This window comes from Artemia sp. Qi Xiang Cuo, chromosome 2 (genome assembly GCF_049724085.1).
Source record: "Artemia sp. Qi Xiang Cuo chromosome 2, ASM4972408v1, whole genome shotgun sequence".
Lineage (NCBI taxonomy): Eukaryota > Metazoa > Arthropoda > Branchiopoda > Anostraca > Artemiidae > Artemia > Artemia sp. Qi Xiang Cuo.
Genome location: NC_142795.1, coordinates 23,065,142 through 23,090,918, shown reverse-complemented (window position 1 = coordinate 23,090,918; position 25,777 = coordinate 23,065,142). Strand labels below are relative to the sequence as shown.

The window sequence follows — 25,777 nt, the reverse complement described above, 5'->3', positions numbered from 1 at the left end:
TAAGCTCTTTTGGGTATTATTCTATTGTGATAGGCCTAAAAGAATGGTGAAAAAGAAATAGGCTAGCCTAGGCTACAGAATTTCACTTCCCATTTGGCGCTCTTTCCAAATATTGTAACTGCTACCATTGCAATTGCCTCCCACCTTGTTGGGTAAATTTATACATATATATAGGACAATAATGTAGATAGGAAGAAAGGAGAGGGATATCCACTCTTTGACTAGGCCTATTTGAAAAAAATTAGTTTATAAGCTTATATGAGATTATAAGATTATAGCAACCCATGCCCAGCCTGAATCCTGCTTGGTTGGGTTGCATTCAGCTGTTTCTGGTGTCTCTGAATCTATTTAAAAGTAGGCCTATGACTATGAACAGCTTGGCAGCAATGGGGATAAGGGATATACCTTGGTAGTTTTTGCAGTCCATTTGGTCTCCTTTTTCAAGATAGGGATAATTATTGAGATCTTCCTGTCATCTGGGATATATTCATTTACCCAGCCTTTGGTTATCATGCTATGAAGTTCATCCACCACTACCTTGGGGAGAGCATTCAGTAGCTCTTCTGTTAAATAGAAGAAGATAATTGATACATAATTTCAAGGTATTAATTGTGGCATTTCATTTCATAATTTAACTTTCTTCATTGAGTGTTGTATGCTGGCTTTCAAGGCTAGCAGCTTGAGGTTAAGCTCTTTTGGGTATTATTCTATTGTGATAAAAGAATGGTGAAAAAGAAATAGGCTAGCCTAGGCTACAGAATTTCACTTCCCATTTGGCGCTCTTTCCAAATATTGTAACTGCTACCATTGCAATTGCCTCCCACCTTGTTGGGTAAATTTATACATATATATAGGACAATAATGTAGATAGGAAGAAAGGAGAGGGATATCCACTCTTTGACTAGGCCTATTTGAAAAAATTAGTTTATAAGCTTATATGAGATTATAAGATTATAGCAACCCATGCCCAGCCTGAATCCTGCTTGGTTGGGTTGCATTCAGCTGTTTCTGGTGTCTCTGAATCTATTTAAAAGTAGGCCTATGACTATGAACAGCTTGGCAGCAATGGGGATAAGGGATATACCTTGGTAGTTTTTGCAGTCCATTTGGTCTCCTTTTTCAAGATAGGGATAATTATTGAGATCTTCCTGTCATCTGGGATATATTCATTGACCCAGCCTTTGGTTATCATGCTATGAAGTTCATCCACCACTACCTTGGGGACAGCATTCAGTAGCTTGGCAAGAATCCTATCTATTCCTGGATTTTTTTTTGGAAGGGGTTTTACTCAAATATTTTTTTCAGGGGGGGGGTACACGAAAAAAACTGAAAAAATGCAAAAAAAAAATTTATATCCATTTTTGTTACGTTTTTACAAGTCAAAAAAACATTTTGGGAGTTCAAACCCCCCTAACCCCCCCCCCTCTGGATACAGCCTTGCTTAAGGCATTCCAATATCTCTGGGGGAAAATTTCATAAGCTATTCTTATTGCTGTTGGTTTGCTTGTTTACAGTTAAATCATTTCAAGAAAGAGTCAGAGTATAGAGAAATCATTGCAATACATATAAGACATATATTTGTCCATTAGGGGTTGGAATAAAGTTTATTGGAATGCCTTAAGCAAGGCTGTATCCAGAGGGGGGGAAGAATAGAATAGCTTATGAAATTTTAATTGCATATGTAGGCCTATAATTCAGGGTATATATTGTTTGGAGTTTATTGGATCTCCTTAAGAAATGACATAAGGAAGTAACTTTTTTTTTCAGGTTTCATAATCTTTCCCTCTGTAGAGCAAGAATACCTATTAAAATCAAAAGGAAAGAACACCCAGCACACAACACACTTCCAATTTAGCACCAAACACACTACAACTAAACATTATCAGCATGTGTACTATTCTATTCATACCCAAATTTTAATTTTTATCATACCCAAATATAAACCCCTTGGTATTTAGTCAAAGAAACATGCTTTACGGTTGAAGGTTATGTTACAATTTCTTAAATCCAAAGATGAAAAACAGGATATTGGGGAAAATGAAAAAAATTGATTTGCCCAAATTAATCTTAATCCTATTTACCCTCAACCAAGGATGAAACCTAGTTGACATTATCTTTCATTGATGTCAGATGTGACTGCTGTCTTTGCAGTTTTTATAAATACAGCGTCATCAGCAAATAATGATAATGTTTCATCCCATAATTTTTTGTCATATTACTACCACTAGAATAACAATTGGGGATACCATTAGGTATACCATTAATGGGCAACAGGTAAAGAATCAGACCAAGAGCAGATCCCTTTGGGGCACCACACATAACTGGATTCTGCTCAGATTGTGTCCAATCTATCTCTAGCAACTACTCTTTCAGAATTCCATGGTATAGGTAAAGCTCTATTTGAGGGCTCTACCAACTACTCTTTCAGAATACAAATTTATTTATCTTAAATGAATTAAACTTCTTAAGAAAATGGAGTAACCAAGTACTAAAGCATTTTTCAACAAGACAACATAGAAATAACTAGCACTAACAAGAAATAACTGGCAAAATAAATACCTTAAATTACCTTAAATCGCATCTTCTAGCGACTAAGGTTGCAGGAACCTGTAGATGTCGCCAGGTAGTATTGACAGGAGTTCGTTGCACAATTCATTAGTGGATCATCACATCCTACACGTATACAGGACAGTTGAATATCACATACTAATAGACCCTGGTGGTGGATGCAGGCTCATCCCACTGCGTCCTCCATGGCTTGTTCCTCCAGTCATGGTCAACGCCAGTCTTGAAGCTGTTAACTGAAGCTGCGGAAACAGTTGAATCGCTCAGTGAATTCCACAACGGAACAACGCGATTGGTGAAGAAGTTGTATTTCTCACGCTTTCTGCTGAATCTTTGGCGGAGTTTTATGGGGTTACCTCGCGCTCTGCTAGACTGGTCCTGTTCGAGAATGGGCTTGATAACACTGCTGTTCATCAACTTATATGCCAAAATTACGTCCCCCCTTTTTCTACGGTAGGTCAGAGTTTGCAAATCAAGCTTTTCTAGGCGTTGCTCATATGGGATTTGTTGGTTGGCAAATGGGAGCCTAGTAGCTATTCTCTGGACTTTTTCAAGCAACTCTGCATTGCATTTAAAGTGGGGGTTTGCAACTGCCATCCCAAACTCAAGATGAGGGCGGACAAGGGCTGTGTAAAGCTTCTTAATGACCCTGGGGTGGCGACTAGTCACTGATCGCTTGATTAGGCCTAGGATCTTGTTTGCCTTTGCGGCTTGAGTTCGGCAGTGACTATGGAACTTCAGCTTATTATCTATGATTACCCCGAGATCACGTTCTTCCTCTGCGCTTTGGATGGGTGTTATAGCACCAGTAGAGTCCAACATATGGTAGCTATGGCAAGGGTTGTTCAGTCCAAGATGTAAAACTTTACATTTGCTTGGGTTAAACTCTAGTGTCCAAGTTGAGGCCCATTAGCAGAGGTTTGTTAAGTCTTGTTGCAGGGCATTGCAGTCTTCGTCAGAAGCGGCATGTCCAAAGAGTTTGGAATCGTCTGCATATAATTCCAGCAGATTCTGGACAACCTCAGGAGCATCGTTAATGTAGAGGTTGAATAAAGTCGGGCCCAACTTAGTTCCCTGTGGCACACCACTTCTGACATTTACTGGTGCCGAGTACACAAGGTTTCCGTTGTGGTCGTAGACTGCAGCAATCTGGATTCTATCAGACAGAAAGCTATGGATCCACTGGGCTACGTCTACATCAATGTGATATGCTGACAGTTTAATCATCAGGTACCGGTGGGACATTTTATCGAAGGCTTTTGCCTGGTCCAGTAGGAACACGTCTACAGGGGATCCCGATTCGATAACCTCAGTGATTGATTCATAAGCTTGGATCAGGTTCGTATCAATGGACATTCCTTTTCTAAAGCCATGTTGGCCGCTGTAAAGGAGACCATTCCTTGTCATGTGAGCTATAACGGCATCATTGACAATTCCTTCAACCAGCTTAGCAACGACTGAGGTAAGGCTTATGGGCCGGTAGTTCTCTGGCTGGCTTCTGGAACCTTTCTTAAATATTGGAGTTATTGTTGCTGTACGCCAATCAGGTGGTAGTTTCTTTGTCTTCAAAGACAGATTATACAAGGAGCAGAGCGGTTCGGTGACTATATCAGAGATTTCTTTGAGCAGCCTGGGATGGATGCCGTCTGGTCCTTTGGCTTTGTTAGGGTCCAGCTTTGATAGTCTTTTCTTAACCTCTTCAGTCGTGATGATGAGTTTCGGCATAAGATGTTCGATATGTCTGGGGTCAGGACATGAGGGTTCAGCTGATGAGTCTGAGGAGAAGTTCGAAGCGAAGGTAGTGTTAAGCAAGTTTGCTATAGCTTCTGGGTCTTCCAACTTTTTCCCTTCAGCGTTGAATAAGAATGGTATTGATCGCCTGTTCTTATCTTTCTTGGACACATACCTCCAAAATCGTTTAGGGTTTTCCTTTATACTAAAGGCTATCTTCTCCTCATATTCTGCCAGAAAATGCCTAGTTAGATGTCTCAACTTATTCCTGGCTCTGGCATAATGCTCCCAGTGTCGTGTGCATACACACTTCTTGTACTTCGAAAGTGCCTTTTTCTTCCTGTTCATGGCTCTTTTAATGGGTCGATCTATGTGAGGCAGTGTTCTAGGTGCCTTGACAAAAGACGTTGAAGTACAAAGCTGCTCAACATGGAGGACGGCGTTCTTGAAATTTAGCCAGGCTTGCTCTATATCATCACTGTTAGTCACTTGATCCCATGCAACCGCCTGTAGTATTTCCCTGATCCTGCTGTAGTCGGTATACGTTCGTTTGGTGCAGTTGTTTGGTGGTTGACTTATTAGCAAGTCATGGGAAATACAGAGGTGATCGCTAGCGCCAATGGGGGGCAGGTAATCAGTATTCACTAGCAGTCCTGGGTTGTTAGTGATTGTCAAGTCTAGTAGAGATGGTATCTGGTTGTTTTTGTAACAGGTTGGCTGATCAATTAATTGGTACAGATTATTGTTGCCTAAATATTCCACAAACGGGTTAGTTGCAGTTGAACTTTGATGGTAACCTGCTCCATCCACCCACAAAATATCAGGCATATTTAGATCTCCAATTAAAATAAAATCTTGGTTACAATGCTTAGATGCATGATCAGCTAATTGAGTAAGAGCCCCATAAGAGGCAGCGGCATCTGGGCTGCTTGGGCTTCTATAAACGCATCCTATTAGAAGTGGCTTCCCCCCAATAACAATATTAACAAAAACACTCTCAACCCATGGGGACTAATCATGATTCAAAGTCAAATCTCTGACCTGTAATACATCCTTCACATAAACAGCAACGCCTCTTCTGGGGTGAGTTGAGAGATTCGAGAACAGGCGATATCCGGGGATCATGATATGATCATCTTCCAGTGGGGTAGTAGAGTTCTTGGGGGTCAGCTCGCAGATACACAACACATCGTATTCTTCAGCAGTAGTTGTAAGTTTTAGTTCAGGAAGCTTATTTGTCACTGTATCAATGTTCGTGTAAAAAAGCTTCAATAATTTCTTTTGACTAGTCTGTGGAGGGTTACTATAATGTATCACTTTTGGCAAACTCTTGAAACTAATGTCTGATGAGCTAGGGCTCGAGCATGAATGGAAAGCACAACTATTATTGCCACTATTAAATGAATCACTATCATCGACACTACTACAACTGTGGAAACTATTTACATATGGGCTATCCTCAGCAGGCAGTGGGCACATTAGTGCTCCATCGCTGCCCCGTTTTTTGAAGTTTGGATTTGTTTTCGTTTCTCCCTTTCCGCCTTTGTGCGGTCAAAGTGAAACTGCACAGCACCCTTCAGCTCCCTCGACTTAGTCACAATCTCCTTTTTTATCTTGTAGTTATCAGTGAGGAAGAGGACAGGTCTAGGTCGGTCACCTGGTTTCGGTGGATTGTTCCCGAGCCGCTGCGGCTTCAAAATTTTGACAGAGGGCAGATTGTATGACTGGGCAAGATGATCCTGAATAAACATCAGAATATCAGCTGCCTCTTCACATGATTCAGGAACTCCGTAAACTACGATGTTGAGCTGCCTTTTCTGTCTCTCTCTGTCCTCACGGATGATCCGTCTAACATCACTTTCAAAGTTCTTGGTAGTATCGCTCTGACACCGGTTCAGCCTGTTAGTAACTATATCTTCTAATTTGGATTCAACTTCTGCTAGGGTGCACTTGCCTGCGATCTCACTTTCCAAGTTAGAGATTTTGCTGTTAATGTTCCCCAGTTCTTGTTTAAGATCTTGCTGAAACTGATCCAGAGAAGAGGTCACAGCTTTTGAAACGGTAGCTTCGATAAGCTTTTGTGTAGCATTTGAGCCAAGGCTGCTATTCCCAGTAACCTTACACACAGGACAGAACCACTCACAGGTGAGGCTGTCAGTCATTTTCCAAAATAGTTGGTATTCTGATTTTGAGATTCCAACGCAATCTATGCACAGCCACTTATCACAACCATCACAAGACAAAGCTTGGGACTGTTCATCAAGTTCGCGTCTACAGCTACCACACTCATCTTCATTTTTCTTTGGGCTTACCCGGGTACTGGGTAATAATTTGTGTCACTCTTACTTTTTTTTTAATTTGGAAACTTACCTGATGGAAAAAAACCATTAATTAGTTGTGGAATAACTTTAGATAAAAAAAAAATGCATTTCAGAATTTCTGGACTTGCTTGCTATTCATCATTGACCCTATCTTTTTTTTCAAGATTCCATGGTAAAGGTAAAGCTCTATTTGAGGGGCTTCTTGCTACTTTCAGAAGTAAATCCAGAGCCTGAAATATACCCTGGGAAGGCATTTTAAAGCTGCTATTCCTGCCCTTTCTTTATTTCTAGGACTTAAAGATTGGGTAAAGTTCTAATTAAGGGTTTTCTTGCTATCTTGGACAGTAGTTTCATTGTTTTTTTTATAGTTTTGTACACACCCTTGGGCTATAAATGGGACCATCAGGGGATACCATCAGACTACTGATGACATCTAGTTTGGAGGAGTTGTAAAATATATGATGGGACTTCAAATGTCAGTAATAAATTTTCGAATTTACTATTATGTGAGCATTAAAACAGTTACATATTTAAAGTCAGAGCCATGTTTTAGATCCGATTAAGGCACATTATCATAGTCCTAGGCTATGCACAAAAGTTTGCTGATTTTGTAGGTTTGTTTTTTTGTGCTAATTTCTCATGTAAATCCATTTTGGGAAAAAAAGCAAACTTTCGTCTTGAATATTGAATCAGTAAAAGTTGACTAACATCATTTATTCAGTCCTCATTAATGGTAGGGCCTTCTTTAAAGCATTTCTGTCACCTGACACAAATGCTTGTTCATAATACACAATAACAAGCCATATATATTTGGCATGATATTTTTTTTTTTAATGCAGTTTTTCATGGCAAAGACTATCTGAAAACAAATCTGAAAACTGTTTTGCTCTACTACGTCAGGTTTTCAAGATGTTGACAAAAGCATATCTTTTAATTCCTTTCCATTTCATTTTATTTGATGAAATATAATAGAGAGATATTTAGGGGCTCATTTGCACTCTAATTTTTGTATCTATATTTTTTCTAATGCAGTTCTTCTTGCTAATTATAAATATGAAAACTGTTTTTATCTACTATGTCAGGTTTTCAAGACGTTGACTAAAGTATTTCTTTTAATCCCCTTCCTTTTGATGAAATATAATAGAGAGTTATTTAGGGGCTCATTTGCACACTAATTTTTGTATCTATATTTTTTCTAATGCAGTTCTTCTTGCTAATTATAAATATGAAAACTGTTTTTCTCTACTATGTCAGGTTTTCAAGACGTTGACTAAAGTATTTCTTTTAATCCCCTTCCTTTTGATGAAATATAATAGAGAGATAGTTAGGGGCTCATTTGCACTCTAATTTTTGTATCTATATTTTTTCTAATTCAGTTCTTCTTGCTAATTATAAATATGAAAACTGTTTTTCTCTACTACGTCAGGTTTTCAAGACGTTGACTAAAGTATTTCTTTTAATCCCTTCCTTTTGATGAAATATAATAGAGAGATAGTTAGGGGCTCATTTGCACACTAATTTTTGTATCTATATTTTTTCTAATGCAGTTCTTCTTGCTAATTATAAATATGAAAACTGTTTTTCTCTACTATGTCAGGTTTTCAAGACGTTGACTAAAGTATTTCTTTTAATCCCCTTCCTTTTGATTAAATATAATAGAGAGTTAGTTAGGGGCTCATTTGCACACTAATTTTTGTATCTATATTTTTTCTAATGCAGTTCTTCTTGCTAATTATAAATATGAAAACTGTTTTTCTCTACTACGTCAGGTTTTCAAGACGTTGACTAAAGTATTTCTTTTAATCCCCTTCCTTTTGATGAAATATATTAGAGAGATAGTTAGGGGCTCATTTGCACACTAATTTTTGTATCTAAATTTTTTTTAATGCAGTTCTTCATGCTAATTACAAATATGAAAACTGTTTTGCCCTATCATGTCAGATTTTCAAGATATTGACAAAAGCATATTTTTTATTCCCCTTTTTTTGGCTGAACTATCACAAATAGATATTTAATGACTCATTTCCACATTAATTTTCATGGTCTGCCTGTTAACCCATATTTCCTTAACACTTTCCCTATTACTGATCAAGGCTCTGTTCCTATCTTCAGGTATGAAAAAAGTTCCAAAGCTGCCAGTAGCAGAATTCGACAGAATTCCAAAAGTTGTCGACACTTTAGCAGCACAACTTGTGTTTTGACAGCTTTTCTTTGAGCAAAAAGTATTTCTATATGTAAAAATGGTATTTTCACACAAAATTTTCCAACTAATTTGAAAACTGCCAAGTAGCATTGCTACTTGGCTACCCCACTTTTTCCATGATGGCCTATCTTTAACTTGGACAGGTCTAGACTGACTACTTCTTCTTGATTTCTTAACCTACCAATATATCACCTTAATTCAAACTCTAATACCCTTCTATTTTTCTTACTTTCATGTTATTCTCATAAGATTCATCACCCAGAAACTTTTTGTTTCTTTTCTCTTCTGTTCCAAGCTTAAAGTTTTTTCCTAATATTTGTAGCTAATTTTTTAAGATTACCAACTGTTCCCTAAAATCATTCCATTCACCTTCTATGTATTCAAAATATAAACTTTCCATTTTTCATATCTATTGTTTCTTGGAGCATGACTCAAATTCTCATCCTGGAGTCTATAATTGTGATAAATACCCATATTATTACTGGGGATCTTTTCTATTTATTCTTGTTACTGTTAGTAAAATTCAGCTATGTCAGTATTGTCTTTGTCATTTGGGTTTGCAAGGTGACACATTCCACCATCACTCATACCAAGCTCTATTTTTCATAAAATGTGTAACTAAAAATATATATTAATGCTTCTCAGTCTAAGCAAGACTTGTGCGCTTTTTTATTCATCATGAGCCCTGCTTTCTGCCTATATACCCTGTTCCTCCCACCTGATTAAACAAATTCTATTTTTCCCAGTTTCATTTTTCAAAAACAGAAGCATGAAAATCGTCTTTTATAAGGGTAAAGTCCCTTGTATCTCTTTTCTTTGCTAATATTTTTGCATTGGGCTAGAAAAATGCTGCCATTTTTTTCAAAATTCCAGTGCATCAGTTGAAAATGTTTTCCTCTAGTTATCCTTGGTTTTCATCAAATCCTTTGGAAATTTGTGCTTAAACCATGCCTAGTTTTTGGTTTAAGTGGTACATGCTTTTAAAATTAGCAATATATTTTTATTTTGCCAGTTCTGCAATCTGGCTTGTGATGAAATTTGAAAAAAAAAATCAGTTTCTGTGTATGCAAAGATGGTGGTATTTTTACAGCCTAGTCCAAAATTGTATTGTCCTTGTGAATTGCTTGTTTTCTGAGGAGAGAGCATAAATTTTCACCAACCGGTTGAAAATATTTATGCCAATCATCTCATACTAAGAACTAAGTAAAAATGGAGCCATCTTCACAAAATTGTTTGGCTTTTATGAAGGTTTTTGCATGTACTGTAATTAAATGTGGATTCTTTTTAATGATTGATTCTTGTTTGATGTGTAATTTTGGATTTCTTCATTGAGCTGTAAAAATCCCCCAATCTTTGCACAATTTGGTAGCACATACTGCAAATTTTTACATGCAATCAAACTTGAAGAGTTTCAACTTCCATCACTGTTCCACTACCTCATTCCACTAGAAAGTTTTAATTTTTCAAAACATTCTAAAACGATTCTGACATCAACTTTATTGCATGATTGCTAAAATCTTCTGGTAATGTCTTGATCTGATAAATCTCTAGTCCAGTGCAGTGGTGCCGGTTCATTAAAATTTAGAAGGGGCAAAACATTTTCAAAATGTAGGGGCAATTTTTTTCAATTTTTGCAATAAAAATAACACTGAAGGCGTTTTTCAATGACAGTATCCCAAAAAAGGTATTCTTTCAAAATCTAGGGGAGGGTAAATACCTCCCTCCCCCCCCCAATTTTGCCCCTGGTCAACCCTTCATTTATGAAAACTTAATTAAAATTGTAGGCTATTATTAAAACACAATGCATGTATATATATTGTAGAAGCTTGTTGGTTTCTCAGACCCAAATTTTTAATATAATAACACTGTTTTAATTCAAATGTTTAAACATAATAAAAAGTTTATTTCAATATGATTAAACAGTTTTTAATGACTTACCTAAACTTAATTATATCGTTCTAAAACCTCCATTGTCTCAGGTTATGCTTGAATTTTTATGTGTATGCTATTTAATTTGAATTATTCATCAATCAAATTTTAAAAACAATGCAACTATCTGTAATTTTCTTTGTCATCTTTACGTGGAAAAATCAAAAGAATGCTCTGACAGCTACATGTATATGTTTCTTATCTTTTTCCACTTTCCAATAAGTAGACTAATGCATTGAAATTATAGACTAATGCATTGAAATGACTAATGCATAGACTAATGCATAGACTAATGCATTGACTAATATATAGACTAATGCATAGACTAATATAGACTAATGCATAGACAATATAGACTAATATAGACTAATGCATAGACAATATAGACTAATGCATAGACTAATGCATTGAAATTCTAAAGTTACATGTTCAAATACTCCTATCTTTCTCTTCAAAGAAATCTAAATGAAAATATAATTTCAGCAGTGTTAAATTAGATTAATATTTCATAAGAAAATTGAATTATTCTGGGATTTTAGAATTAGGCTAAAATAAGAAATAAAGCATACAAATATATGTAATTACCATTTATCCCAATTCTATTGGAAAATTTACAAATTATTAAGAAATTCTATGATTGGCTTTTAGAATCAGTTAAGTGTGGAATCCTTGTAGACAACAGGAAAAGGATGGATACAGTTTAGTACCTTTTGACAAAACAAAATTTTTATGCTCAGCTGTAGTGATAATGTAGCACAACTAATTGTATGAGTTGGTTTGGAAAAACAAGTATCCAACATTGAATAATTTTGTAAATCAAACTGACAGATCTCTATTTTTCATATTTACTAAGCCTGGTAGCCATAATAGGTAGTAAGGTCAGCCATTTCATTTTAGCATCACATGAAGTATTTATTTTACAAGTTTTTTGTATCAATTTGTATCATAGTATCTCTATCTTTATTAAAAGTTATTTCTTACTTCTTTCTTTTGATTTGTTTTTGTTTAACAGATGGCGTAGTTGTATTTGCAATAATATGCTCTTTATCTTTTACAATAGAGGCTGTTGGGAGCTATTACGGTTGGCTCTGTGGCCTCATTTGCTTTTGTGGTGCTCTGACCAAAGGCCTGCTTTGCCTGCTATGGCTGGCAGCTAATGTTTTGGCATGACGTTCTTCAAAGTTGACTTGTCTGGAGTCTTTTTCGGGGGATTTAGTTTGTAACGATTCTCATGGCTCCATGATTTTTCTGCAAAATTTTCTTGCTTCAGCTTTTATATAAAGTAGGCTACCAGAGAACGAGCTTTGCTTGGTGAAAAGAAAGAGAATATTTTATCTTTTCTTGCCAAATAAATTCCATTTTATTTTATTCGCTGTAGAAAGTAAAATTGTTATTCGCATTAGGGCATTGGACGTCTGGGTAATTTTCACATCATTTGTAGGAAAAATGTTTTTACAAAATTAATTAAGGCCTTAAGTGAATTTTTTCAAAGTCGTGACCTAGTCTGTCTAGATCCTTTTTTTTTTACTCCTGAAAATGAACAGTTGTCTTATTACAAACAATCTTATTCAACGAGCAATAATTAACGAGTGAAGCTCAGTCCCCTGGTACACAGATTGTTATTTCAATTTTTTGCCATTATGCGAAGCAATTAAGAACCTGAGACTTACTTCAAAGCTATCAAATGGCCATATCGTTCTCTTAAAACACTTAATAAACTGATTTACCAACAAATGATTGTGTTTTGAAACTCCTCCTACATAATTATGGTGTAGGCTTTCAACCTTCAGGAAGTCTCTAATTTCAGTCAGCAGACGATTTATGAAAGTATTAAGGGGCTTGGGAGGGGAAAACCAAACTTTCCCGAAGTCGTGACCTATCTAGATCGTTTTTTTCACACCGGAAAACGGTAGTAGGCTATGCCAATTTTCAGAAAACAACTATAGAGCCGTTTTCGAGAAAAAAAAAAAAAAAATCAGATATACAATTATTGCTTGTAAACTGTAATGTTAAAGTTTGACTTTTTGTCACAAGTCTTTAAGAAAAAGTATTCAAACACAAGGGCCATTGAATTTGAATCAGACGTATTTTTAAACGTCTTTAAGACTTTAGCGTAAAGAGAGGGGGCTGAGGGAAAATAGTTATACATGGGCTATTTTCTGTTTATTTTAAGTTCTAACGTTGCTCCTTACATTCAGTTGAAAAGACTTTTTTTTAATTTAATCAAACAGTTTGTGGTAACGAACTGTAAGTAAGGAGCGACCCGGCTCAATGGTAACCGAAACTCTAGAAAACAGTATTTTGATACAAATAGATACATCAAAAGAATCAAATTTTAATGCTGATTTCAAATATATAAATTTCATCAAGTTTAATCGTACCAAATAAAAGTTACGCGCCTGAGAAAATTTGGCTGTTTTTCGAAAAAAAGGGGAAAGACCCCCTAAAAGTTATAGAACCTTAATGAAAATCACACCATCATATTCCGCGTATCAGAGAACCCTACTGTAGAGGTTTCAAGCACCTATCTTCAAAAACGTGGAATTTTGTATTTTTTGCCAGCGAAAGATCACGGGTGCGTGTTTATTTATTTATTTTTTCCCCCAGGGGTGATCGTATCGACCCAGTGGTCCTAGAATATCGTGGGAGGGCTCATTGGAATGGAAATTAAAAGTTATAGTGCCCTTTTTAAGTGACCCAAAAAAAAATGGAGGGCAACTAGGCCCCCTCCCATGCTCATTGTTTTCCCAATGTCACCTGATCAAAATTTTGAGATAACCATTTTGTTCAGCATGTTCGAAAATATTATAAGTATGTCTTTTAGGATGACTTAATCCCCCAAAGTTCCCAGGGCGATGGCTGAAAGTTATGAACTTTACCCAATGTTAACATATAGTATTGGTTATTGGGAAGTATACAGACGTTTTCAGGGGAGATTTTTCCTGGTAGTGGGGGGGGGTCGGGGGTTATATGGGAGGATCTTTCCATGAAGGAAGTTTTCATGGGGGAAGGGACATTGCTATGAAGGGGACGCCGGATTTCCCAGCATTATTTAAAAAAAGATCAGAAATTAAATATAAAAAAAACAAGTTTTTCAACTGCAACAGCAGCAGCATCAAAACTTTAAACGAACGGAAAATATTACATATATGATTGAGTTCACCCCCTAGTCAATACCTCGCTCTTTAAGGCGAAGATTTTTTAGTACTTTCATAAGAGCTATTTATTCTAATTAACGGCCTTTGTGATTAAGCGGTCATTTTTAAAGAATTGGAACAAAATTCGAAATTTAAATTAAAGAGCAAGGTATTGACTAGGGGGCGAACCCCCTAATATACATATTGAAAATCTATGAATATAGAAGTTCGTTACGTAAGTTGCGTATATTTATTACTAATAAAAACGTTCGTAAATAAAATTAAACAAGTTTCGAGACAGCCATTTAACCAAATAAAAGTAAATTAATATGAAAATTTTGTTTTAATTATTCATGTACGGTGAGCCAAGATCAAAACATGCATTTATTCAGAAACGTTCAAAAATTAAATAAAAAAAAACAAGTCTTTTAAACTGAAAGTAAGGAGCGACATTAAAACTTAAAACGAACAGAAATTATTCCGTATGTGAAAGGGGCTGTCCCCTCCTCAACGCCTCGCTCTTTACGCTAAAGTTTTTTATTGTTTTAAAAAATAGAGTTGTGAGATAGAGTCTAACTTTAGCGTAAAGAGCGAGGCGTTGAGGAGGGGACAGCCCCTTTCATATACGGAATAATTTCTATTCGTTTTAAGTTTTAATGTCGCTCCTTACTTTCAGTTTAAAAAACTTGTTTTTTTTATTTAATTTAGTACAAAGGCGGCCATGGTACACCTTATTGAGATTAAATAAATAAATAAAAAAAGTTTTTTCAACTGAAAATAAGAAGCAACGTTAAAACTCAAAACGAACAGAAATAATTCTGTATATGAAGGGGTTGCCCCATCCTCAATGACTTGCTGTTCACGCTAACGTTATAATCACTTTTTGAAAAACTTCCTATTCTAATTAAACGGCCCTTGTGTTTCAGGAGTCGTTTTAAAAAAATTGGGACAAATGGTCAAACTTTAGCGTAAAGAGCAAGGTATTGAGGAGGGAACAATCCCTTCATATACGGTATAATTACTGTTTTGAGTTTCAATGTTGCTCCTTACTTTTAGTTGAAAAAAAACTTTTTATTTAATTTCTGATCGTTTTTTAACAAATGCCGGTAAGTTTGGCTCACCGTCAATGAAAATTCCCTCCCCTATGGGGAAACTCCTCCATGGAAAGTTCCTCCCCTGTAAAATACACCCACCCTGCAAAATTCCTTCCGGACAATTCCATCCTCGCTGAAAATTTCCCCTCCTCCGTAAAATTTCTTGCAGAAGATTCAGCCTGAAAAATTCTCGTTAGCATACTTTCATCTGAAAAGCACTAAGTTCTAATTGTTTTTCCGATCACTTTGGAAACCCTTTCTCCCGTGCAAATTATTTCCCAGAAATCAAAACACGCTGAAAATTTCCCCCGGATAATTCCCCCGGAACATCTCTTCGTGCAAAATTGAATAGGCAAAGAAAAAGTAAGATAAATAAAAAGAATTTCGTATAGGAATTCTGTCAAATCCCCCCGGTGTAAAATTTCTTCTGGAAAGGTCACCCCGGAAATTCCCTCCACACGGAAAATCATCACAATGGAAACCCACACCGAGCACAAATCCCCCCCCCCCGGTAATTTTTTTTATACTTCCCAATAACAAATACTCTACGTAAACAATGGGCAAATTTTATAACTTTAAGACCTATCCCCAGGGGCTGGGGGGAATCGAGTTATACTCAAAAGCATAGTTTACGGGCTTTTCAACTATGCTGAACAAAATGGCTATCTCCGATTTTTTATCGGGCGAGTTTGGGGGAGAAGAGGCGTGGGCAAGGGGATAATTGCCCTTCAACGTTTTAGGTAACTTAAAAAGGGCACTAGAACTTTCAATTTCCGTTCAAATGAGCCTTTCGATGTTCTAGGACGATTGGTTCGATCGAATAACCCCCGGAAAAAAAAACACAAATAAACACGCATCCGTGATCTTTCTTCTGACCAAAAAAAATACAAAATTCCACCTATTATCAGTTAGGAGCTTGAAACCTCTACAGCATGGTTCTCTGACACGCTGAATCGGACGGTGTGATTTTCATTACGGTTCTTTGGATTTTAGAGAGTGTTTTTCCCCTTTTTCGAAAATCAGGCAAATTTTCTCAGGGTCTTAGCCTTTTCGGGTAAAACTAAGCTTGATGAATCATATATTTGGAATCAGCATAATAAACCGATTCTATTGGTATATTTATTGATATCAAAATTCCGTATTGTAGAGTTTCGATTATTATTGAGCCGTGTCGCTCCTTACTTGCAGTTCTTTACCACAAACTGTTTGATCAAAATCATGCAAGGATTTTAATTTTATATAATTGGAAGGTCCAAAATGAAGATATAGGGCCTATGTCTACTTTACCTCCGTGCAAATTTGAACATATATACACATTACGCTTGGCTTGATTCATGATCATTGTATACGTGCCTAAAATTCATAACAGTTTAAAAATACATTTAATGACAGCAGTATTGACAAAAATTGATGCAACTTTTGCAAAACTGTATTGTGAGACCTGATGCAATAAATTGTAAAAACTTGATGCAATGTTTTTACACTGCAAATATGATCTTAAAAAAAGGTAAAATACGCTTTATCTTCCGTGGTCCGTTATCCAAAACTAGAGAGCCTACATATTCCAAATTCTCTTATTCTTCTCTTTTTGTTAATGATTAACTAAAAAAAACAAGTTTTCTTAACTGAAAGTAAGTAGCGACATTAAAACTTAAAACGAACAGAAATTATTCCGTATATGAAAGGGGCTGTCCCCTCCTCAACGCCTCGCTCTTTACGCTAAAGTTTTTTATTGTTTTAAAAAATAAAGTTGTGAGACAGAGTCAAACCACGAACTATTTGATGACATTCTCGGCTTTCGTCACGAAAAAAAAAATATAAATGCATTTAATGCAGAAGCTACACTACAACATTTATTTACTTTGGGGGGGGGGAAGGGGTGCAGGCTAGGTTCATGGACTTTATATGTTTTAAATCAATTCAATTCTCTTGATGTATCTATTGTTATCAAAACTTAGTTTTTTTTTAGTTTTGGTTATTATTAATTCGCGTCACACCTTACTAACAATTCGTTACCACGAACTGTTTGAAACACATTAATCTTTTTTTCTGCATGAGAGGTGGGTAAGCCCATCTTCAACACCTTGCTCTTCACGCTACAGTTTATAATATTAAAAAAAAAAACAACTTGCAATTGTTCTAATTAAACAACCCTTGTGTTTCAGGCGTCGTTCATAAAGAATTGGGACAAAATTCAACCTTCAGCGTAAAGAGTAAGGTGTTGAGGAGGGGGAACCCCCACATATACATAATAATTTCTGTTTGTTTAAGTTTTAATAATGTTTCTTACTTTCAGTTGAAGAAATTTGTTTTTTCATTCAATTTATTATCTTTTTTTAAATAATGCCAGGAAATCTGGCTCCACCTCCACAGAAAGATCCATCCTCCCTATAGAAATATTCTCTAGATAATTCAATCTTGGGGACAATTTACCCCACACAATTACCTTTAACATGTCCACGCGTAAAAGTGAGTCGGCAAAATGAAAGCAAGACGAATAAAAAGAATTTCGTATTGGAATTCTGGCAAATTCCCCCAGTGTAGAAATTCCCGTGGAAAGCTTCCTCCCTGGAAACTTACCTCCCCATCTTCCTTGTGGAAAAGAACCCCAGCATAAAATTCGCCCCCTCCCCAGAAAAAATGTATGCATAATTTCCTATAACAAACACTATATGTACACAAATGGGAAATTTTATAACTTTAAGACCTTTTCATAAGGGCTCTAGGGGGAATTTTTTATCTTCAAAGATATATTTTTGGGGTTTTTCAAACTATGCTGAACAGAATGGCTATCTCAAAATTTTGAGCAGACGAAATTGGAGAAAAGGGGCGTGGGAGGGGGCCAAGTTGCCCTCCAGCATTTTTGTTCACTGAAAAGGGCACTATAGCTTTTAATTTCCGTTCGAATGAGCTCTCTCTAGATGTTTTAGGACCCCTGGGTCTGTACGATTACCCATGAAAAAAAACACAAAAAAACACGCATCCGTGATCTTTCTTCTGGCAAAAAATACAAAGTTGCACATTTTGCAGATATGAGCTTGAAACCTATGTAATAGGGTTTTCTGATACGCTGAATCTGACGGTGTGATTTTCATTAAAATTCCTTCACTTGTAGGGGATGTTTACCCCCTCTTTCAAAAATCAGGTAAATTTTCACAGGCTCGTAGCCTTTGATGAGTTATAATAAACTTAATAAAATTTATATATTTAGAATCAGCATTATAAGCCCATACTTTTGATATATTTATTGACATCAAAATTCCGTTTTTTAAAGTTTCGATTACTATTGAGCCGTATCACTTGTTTTTTTTTATTACGTATTTGTTATTACATATATGAGGGGATTCTCCCCTTAGTCAATACCTCGTTGTTTGCGCTGAAGTTCGAATATTGTTTAAATTACAAACCCCTGAATCACAAAGGCCATTTAATTATAATTAATTAAAAAAACTTTTTCCACAAAGTAAGTTTTTCAATGAAAAGTAATGAACTACATTAAACCAAGAATGACCAAAAATAAAATCAAATATTTTACAAAGCGTGAAACTACCACAAATCAGTACCTATTAAATAAATGAAACACAAAAAGAACAGGATTTAAAATAATTAACCAAGTAAAACTCAAAACGAGCAGAAATTAACATAAGTTGGGCGCAAAACCCCTCTGCCTTCCCAAGGCTAGAGCAAAATTTGCACTTTACTGAAAAAATACAAATGAATGTTAATTTTCAGTTTAATATACATATACTCATATTTAGTAATCAAAATGTTAATATTATTTGATTTATTAAATTTATAAAAGTAAAAACATTTATATTTTTATATTTTTTATTTTTAATCTGAGTAGGGTTCTAAACCCTATGCCTTCTAAAAGCTAGAATATAATTTTGTACTTTATTAAAGAAAAAAAATTTCAATGTTTTCACTTTTATAACCTTAAGAAATCAAAAATTAATTAAGATTTTTGGAATAAATATCAGCATATGTACATTAAACTGACAATGCATATTTTTTTTCAGTAAATTCATTTGAATTTTTTTCAGTTCTTTACTGAAAACGTTTGACACTAAGAGCTCAAAATCCTATTCTATGGCCAAAATAAATTATTCTTTTTTCTTTTAATTCTTATATAGCAATTCTTTAAAAAAAATCTTTTTAATGTTGTCACTATTAAACTGACAATGCAGATTTTTTACAGTAAATTCAATTGAATATTTTTCAGTAAAGTACAAATTATATTCTGGCTTTTTGAAAGTGTTTAGAAACCTATTCAGATTAAGTCTTGGTTACATCATGTGTTGGTTAAGCCTAGGTATGAATTATAAAAAGATAAAAAAAATCAAAATTAAATTAAAAGAAAAGTATTTCCAACTATGACTGGCAGAGGGGGTAATTATCTTCAGGGAGTGTAATAAATGGGGTTTGAGAATTTTCCAAGAGAAAACACCTAAGCCTATAGATAATAGCCTAAGCAATTAAACTATTTCTGAAGGATAGATTGTCTTTGGACTCATAAAATTATTAATGTCTAAGCTGTTAAAGACGAAAAACTCACTGAATCTAATAAACTAGCTTTGCTTATTTTTTGCACCGTAGTAATTTAGACGAAAATGTAGCATTTCCCTTGAAAATTTTGAATGAAGATTCTGTGAATGTGGAATAAAAACACAATTGAAAAATTATAATGAAAAAGAAAAAAATTAATACCGTTTTTGACACATTTTGTTGACTAGTTATAAATACATACATAGGTGAGCGTCTAGTAATAATTTAAGCTCGAACGATGACTAACTTACAATAATAATTCTTCTCATGTTAAAAATTACCTTATTAGCAGTCATGTTAAAATTACTGGGAATTACAAAGTTGAATCGGAGCTCTCAAGCAGGGATGTAGCTACAGCACTTTATTGGGCGGGGGGCAAGATGGATCTCCATCCGACAGTAGTGGATCCAGAGGAAGAGGGGGCAGGCGCCCCCCTAGCGTAGTCTAAAGTAGTGTAATTTATTAAATAACCCAAGTTTGCGTTAATTAAACTTGCTTTTAACGCGTTTAACGGATCAACCTATTTTGCGCCCCCTAAATTTTTTTTATCGGATCAACCTATTTTGGGCCCCCCCCCCCCCTAAAAAAAATCCTGGATCCGCCCATGCCATCCGAAAAGTCAAGAGCATGGGCTATAGAATTATTTTTTCTCCAAATCATTGCCAGCCGGAAACAACGCCACTGCTATCAAGGTTATTTTTAGAAACATATTTAATTATGAATAAATTTTTTTGGCCATAGAATAGGATTTTGAGCTCTTAGTGTCAAAACGTTCTCAGTAAAGAACTGAAAAAAATTCAAATGAATTTACTGAAAAAAATATTCATTGTCAGTTTAATGTGCATATGATGATATTTATTCCATAAAATCTTAATTAATTTTTGATTTCTTAAAGTTATAAAAGTGAAAACATTAATTTTTTATTTTATTTTAATAAAGTACAAAATTATATTCTAGCTTTTAGAAAGCATAGGGTTTAGAACCCTACTCAGATTAAAAATAAAAAATATAAAAATATAAATGTTTTTACTTTTATAAATTTAATAAATCAAATAATATTAACATTTTGATTACTAAATATCAGTATATGTATATTAAACTGACAATGCATATTCATATGTATTTTTTCAGTAAAGTGCAAATTTTTTTCAGACCTTGGGAAGCCATAGGGGTTTCGCACCCAAATTATGTTAACTTCTGATCGTTTTGAGTTTTACTTGATTATTTATTGAAATATCTGTTCGTTTTGGGTTTCATTTATTTATTGATGCTGATTTGTGGTAGTTTCACGCTTCGTATATTATTTGATTTTATTTATGCTCATTTTTGTTTAATGGAGTTCTTTAATTTTTTTCGAAAAACTTATTTTTTGGAAAAAATTTTTTTTAATTAATTTCTGTTCGTTTTAATTTGACATAGTCTTTTCAGAAAAAAAATGACACTTTAAATCTTTTTGTTTTTTAAGACTTTATAGTTTGGCCTTCTATTTGTATGCTGGGGAAAAATTTTCAGCGATTTTTAACAACATACACCCTTTTAAAAATCTGGACACAAATAGTACTGTTTAATTTAGTTTCATACCTCCTCTAGTTGACCTGAAATAGAAAACTCTATACCATTCGCAAAAAAATCTTTTTACTTTCTTTGATAGCATGGATACACTTACGCTATTTTGACTTGGTTAAATTTTAAGAGCAGAAGTAGCCCGAAATTTTGAACATAATACCCTCAGTCGTTCTTGGGCTACAGCTGAGATGCCTTATTTGGAATTAGCAATATCACAGTTCATTTTGATTTAATCTTAAGGCAACATTTAGTTTTTAAACATAATGGGCAAATGGGAGGGTGGGCGTGGGAGGGTGGGAGTGGGAGGGGGATTAGTTGCCCTCCAATCACTTTCGACTGTTAAAAAGGGCATCAGCCCTTTCTATTTTCAATCGAATGTGCCCCTTTCGAAGTTCCCACGACAACTCCTTCGATACGAATTGCCCTGGTCTAAACAAAAAAAAAAAAAAAAAAATATCACTAATTGCTTTCGACTATTGAAAAGGGTACTAGCCCTTTGAATTTTAAATCAAATGAGCCCTTTTTCAAGTTTCTACGACAGGGATTTCAATAAAAACCTTATATGCCCCCAGGGCATAACTTAGCTTTTGCCCTGAGGGTTGTGGGGGAGTATCCTCCTCAAAAACATATTTTCTATCAGGAAATCAACTACGCTGAACAAATTAGATATCTCAAATTTTTTTTTGGATGTGTTTGGGGGAAGGTTGGGCGTGGGGGGGGGCCAGTTGCCCTCCAATCTTTTTCGACTATTAAAAAGGGCACTAGCCCTTTGAATTTCCAATCGAATGAGCCTTTTTTGAAGTTTCTAAGACAACGCCTTCAATAAAAACCTTATATGCCCCCAGGGCATAACTTAAAACCCTTGCCCTGAGCGTTGTGGGGAGTGTCCTCCTCAGAAACATATTTTATATCTGGAAATCAACTACGCTGAACAAATGGCTATCTCAAAATTTTGATTGGATGTGTTTGGGGGAATAATGAGCGCGGGGGGGGGGGGGCTAGTTGCCCTTCCAATCACTTTCGACTATTAAAAAGGGCACTAGCTCTTTGAATTTCCCATCAAATGAGCCCCTTTTGAAGTTTTTACGACAACGCCTTCTATAAAAAACCTTATATACCCCCAGGGCATAACTTAAAACCCTTGCCCTGAGGGTTCTGGGGGAGTGTCCTCCTCAAAAACATATTTTCTAATTGGAAATCAACTACGCTTAACAAAATGGCTATCTCAAAATTTTGATTGGATATGTTTGGGGGAATAATGGGCGTGGGGGGGGGCTAGCTACCCTCCAATCACTTTTGACTATTGAAAAGGGCACTAGCCCTTCAAATTTATAATTAAATGAACCTGTTTTAAAGTTTCTACAATATCATTCTCTATAAACACCTTATATTCACCCAGGGCCTAGCTTACAACCCTTTACGTGAGGGATTTGGGGGAGTGTGCTCCTCAAAAACATATTTTCTATCTGGAAATCAACTGGCCTACGCTGAATAAAATGGTTATCTCAAAATTTTGACTGGATGTGTTTGGGGGAATGATGGGTGTGGGGGGGGGGCTAGTTGCCCTCCAATTACTTTTGACTGTTGAAAAGGGCACTAGCCTTTTGAATTTTCAATCGCATGAGCCTGTTTTGAAGTTTCTACGACAACGTCTTCTATAAAAACCTTATATATCCCCAGGGCATAACTTAAAACCCTTGCCCTGAGGGTAGTGGGGGAGTGTCCTCCTCAAAAACATTTCTATCCGGAAATCAACTACGCTGAACAAAATGGCTATTCAAAATTTTGGTTGGATGTGTTTGGGAGAATAATGGATGTGTTCTGGATGTGTTTGGGGGAATGATGGGCGTGGGGGGCTAGTTGCCCTCCAATCACTTTTGACTATTAAAAAGGGCACTAGCCCTTTGAATTTCCAATCGAATGAGCCTGTTTTTAAGATTTTACGACAACGCCTTCTATAAAAACCTTATATGCCCCCAGGATATAACTTAAACCCTTGCCCTGAGGGTTGTGGGGGAGTGTCCTCATCAAAAACACATTTTCTATCTGGAAATCAACTAGTTTACGCTGAACAAAATGGCTATCTCAAAATTTAGATTAGATATGTTGGGGGGAATGATGGGCGGGGGGGGGGGGCTAGGTGCCCTCCAATCACTTTCGACTATTAAAAAGCGCACTCCAATTTCCAATTGAATGAGCCCTTTTCGAAGTTTCTACGACAACTCCTTCGATACGAAGTGCCCGGGCATGGAGAAAAAACCAAAAAAGAAAAAAACCATGTTGTGGCCACTTCGTTCTTTACTTAGGCAGCGCTAGCGCTGCCTATGATCGGATGTCTTTGGAGAAAAGATTGGCGTGAGAGGGGGTTTAGTTGCCTTCAAATCACTCGACTATTAAAAAGGGCACTAGCCCTTTGAATTTCTAATTGAATGAGCCTGTTTTGAAGTTTCTACGGCAACGCCTTCTATAAAAACCTTATATGCCTCCAGGGCATTTAAAACCCTCGCCCTGAGGGTTTTGGGGGAATGTCCTCCTCAAAAATATATTTTCTATCTGGAAATCAACTACGCTGAAGAAAATGGCTATCTAAAATATTGATTGAATGTGTTTGGAGAAAAGATGGGCGTGAGAGGAGGGTTAGTTGCCTTCAAATCACATTCAACTATTAAAAAGGGGACTAGCCCTTTGAAGTTCAAATTAACTGATCCCTTTTTAAAGTGCATGAGACAAAGATCTCAATAAAAACCTAATAGGACCCCAGGGCATAACTTATAACTATTGTCCTGAAGACGATGGGAGGAGTATTATGTTCAAAGCTATAGCTTCCTGAACTTTAAACTACCTGGAATATAATGGCTATCTCAAAATTTGTACTGAATGTGTTTGGGGAAATGGTGGACGTGGAAGGGGTGTTAGTTGCTTTCCAATCACTTTCGACTATTAAAAAGGGCACTAGCCATTTCAGTTTCCAATCGAAGGAGCCCTTTTTGAAGTTTCTACGACAACGTGTAATATAAAAACCTTATATGCCCCCTGGGCATAATTTACAACCCTTGCCCTGAGGGCTGTGGGGGGTTGTCATCCTCAAAGACCTAATTTCCAGAACTTAAAACTACGTTGAATAAAATGGCCATCTCAAAGTTTTGATTAGATGTATTTGGGGAAAAGTTAGGCATGAGAGGCGGGTTAGTTGCCCTCTAATCACTTTCGACTATTTAAAAGGGCACTAGACCTTTGAATTTCCAATCTAATATGGCTTTTTTGAAATTACTATGACAACGCCTTCTATAAGAAACCTTATATGCCCCCAGGGCATAGATTACAACCCTTGCCCTAAGGGCTTGCGCTAAGGGGGACTGCCCTCAAAAACATAATTTCTATCTGGAAATGAACTACACTGAACAAAATGGCTATCTCAAATTATTGATTGGATGTGTTTTGGGAAATGGTGGGCGTGGAAGGGGTGTTAGTCAACTTCCAATCACTTTCGACTATTAAAAAGGGCACAATCCACTCTAATTTTCAATTGAATGAGCGGTTTTTGAAGTTTCTACAACAACTTCTTCGATATGAAGTGCCCTGCTCTAAAGGAAAAACTTAAAAAATAATACATTCTACCAACATCGTTCTTTGTGCCCCCAGGGCATAACTGAAAACTCTTGCCCTGAGGACTGTGGGGTAGTGTCCTCCTCTTTACTTAGTTCCCGTTTCTTGTCTTGTTCTCGAATGTCCCCGTTCTTAGGCAGCGCGATCGCGCTGCCTATGATTTATGCAACACATTTCTATATAAACATTATATGCCCCCAGGGCATAACTTACAACCCTTGCACTGAGGGCTCTGAGGGGGTTATCATCCTAAAAGACCTAATTTCCAGAACGTTCAACTACGTTTAAAAAATGGATATCTAAAATTTTTTATTGGATGTGTTTTGGATAATGGTGGACTTGAGAGGGGCGTTAGTCGCTATCCAATCACTTTCAATTATTAAAAAAGGCACTAGCCCTTTCAATTTCCAATTGAATGAGCCCTTTTGAAAATTCTACGACAGCGCTTTCAATAAAAACTTTATTACCCCCGGGCAAAACTTACAACCCTCGCACCGAGGGCTCTGAGGAGGTTATCATCCTAAAACACCTAATGTCCCGAACGTTCAACGAATTTGAACAAGATGGATATCTCAAAATTTCAATTGGATGTGCTTCGAAAAATTTGCGGGCGTGAGAGGGGCGTTAGTCGCTATCCAATCACTTTCAACCATTAAAAATGGCACTAGCCCTTTCAATTTCCAACTGAATGAGCCCTTTTGAAGTTTCTACGACAACGCTTTCAATAAAAACTTTATATGCCCCCAGGGCATAACTTACAACCCTTGCCCTGAGGGCTGTGGGGGGAAAGGTTGTCATCCTTAAAGACCTAACTTAACTTAGACCTTAACTTAAAACCCTTGCCCTGTGGGTTCTGGGGGAGTGTCCTCCTCAAAAACATATTTTCTAATTGGAAATCAACTACGCTTAACAAAATGGCTATCTCAAAATTTTGATTGGATGTGTTTGGGGGAATGATGGGCGTGGTGGGGGGGGCTAGTTGCCCTCCAATCACTTTCGACTATTAAAAAGGGCACAATCCCTTTGAATTTCCAATCGAATGAGCCTGTTTTGAAGTTTCTACGACAACACCTTCTGTAA

The 25,777-nt window shown here is 36.2% G+C and overlaps 1 protein-coding gene and 1 pseudogene across 3 annotated transcripts in view; one reads left to right on the top strand and one right to left on the bottom strand.

The window, feature by feature from the left end:
- Window positions 1-25,777, top strand: part of LOC148955012 (thyrotroph embryonic factor-like) — a 173,741-nt gene that overhangs the window by 108 nt on the left and 147,856 nt on the right. Inside the window, exon 1 of one of the 3 annotated variants that reach the window (XM_089099688.1) lies at window positions 581-602. The exons of 1 other annotated variant lie outside the window; for it this stretch is intronic. Coding sequence is in view for 1 of the 2 variants with exons in the window: in XM_089099664.1 (XP_088955790.1) it covers window positions 656-684 (29 nt within the window). In the remaining variant the exon portion in view is untranslated. Of the gene's footprint in view, window positions 1-580; window positions 603-640; window positions 685-25,777 lie in introns of those variants that run through there. One more of the 3 variants, XM_089099664.1, reaches the window with a different exon arrangement.
- On the bottom strand, window positions 5,030-6,047 carry LOC148955014 (uncharacterized; annotated as a pseudogene).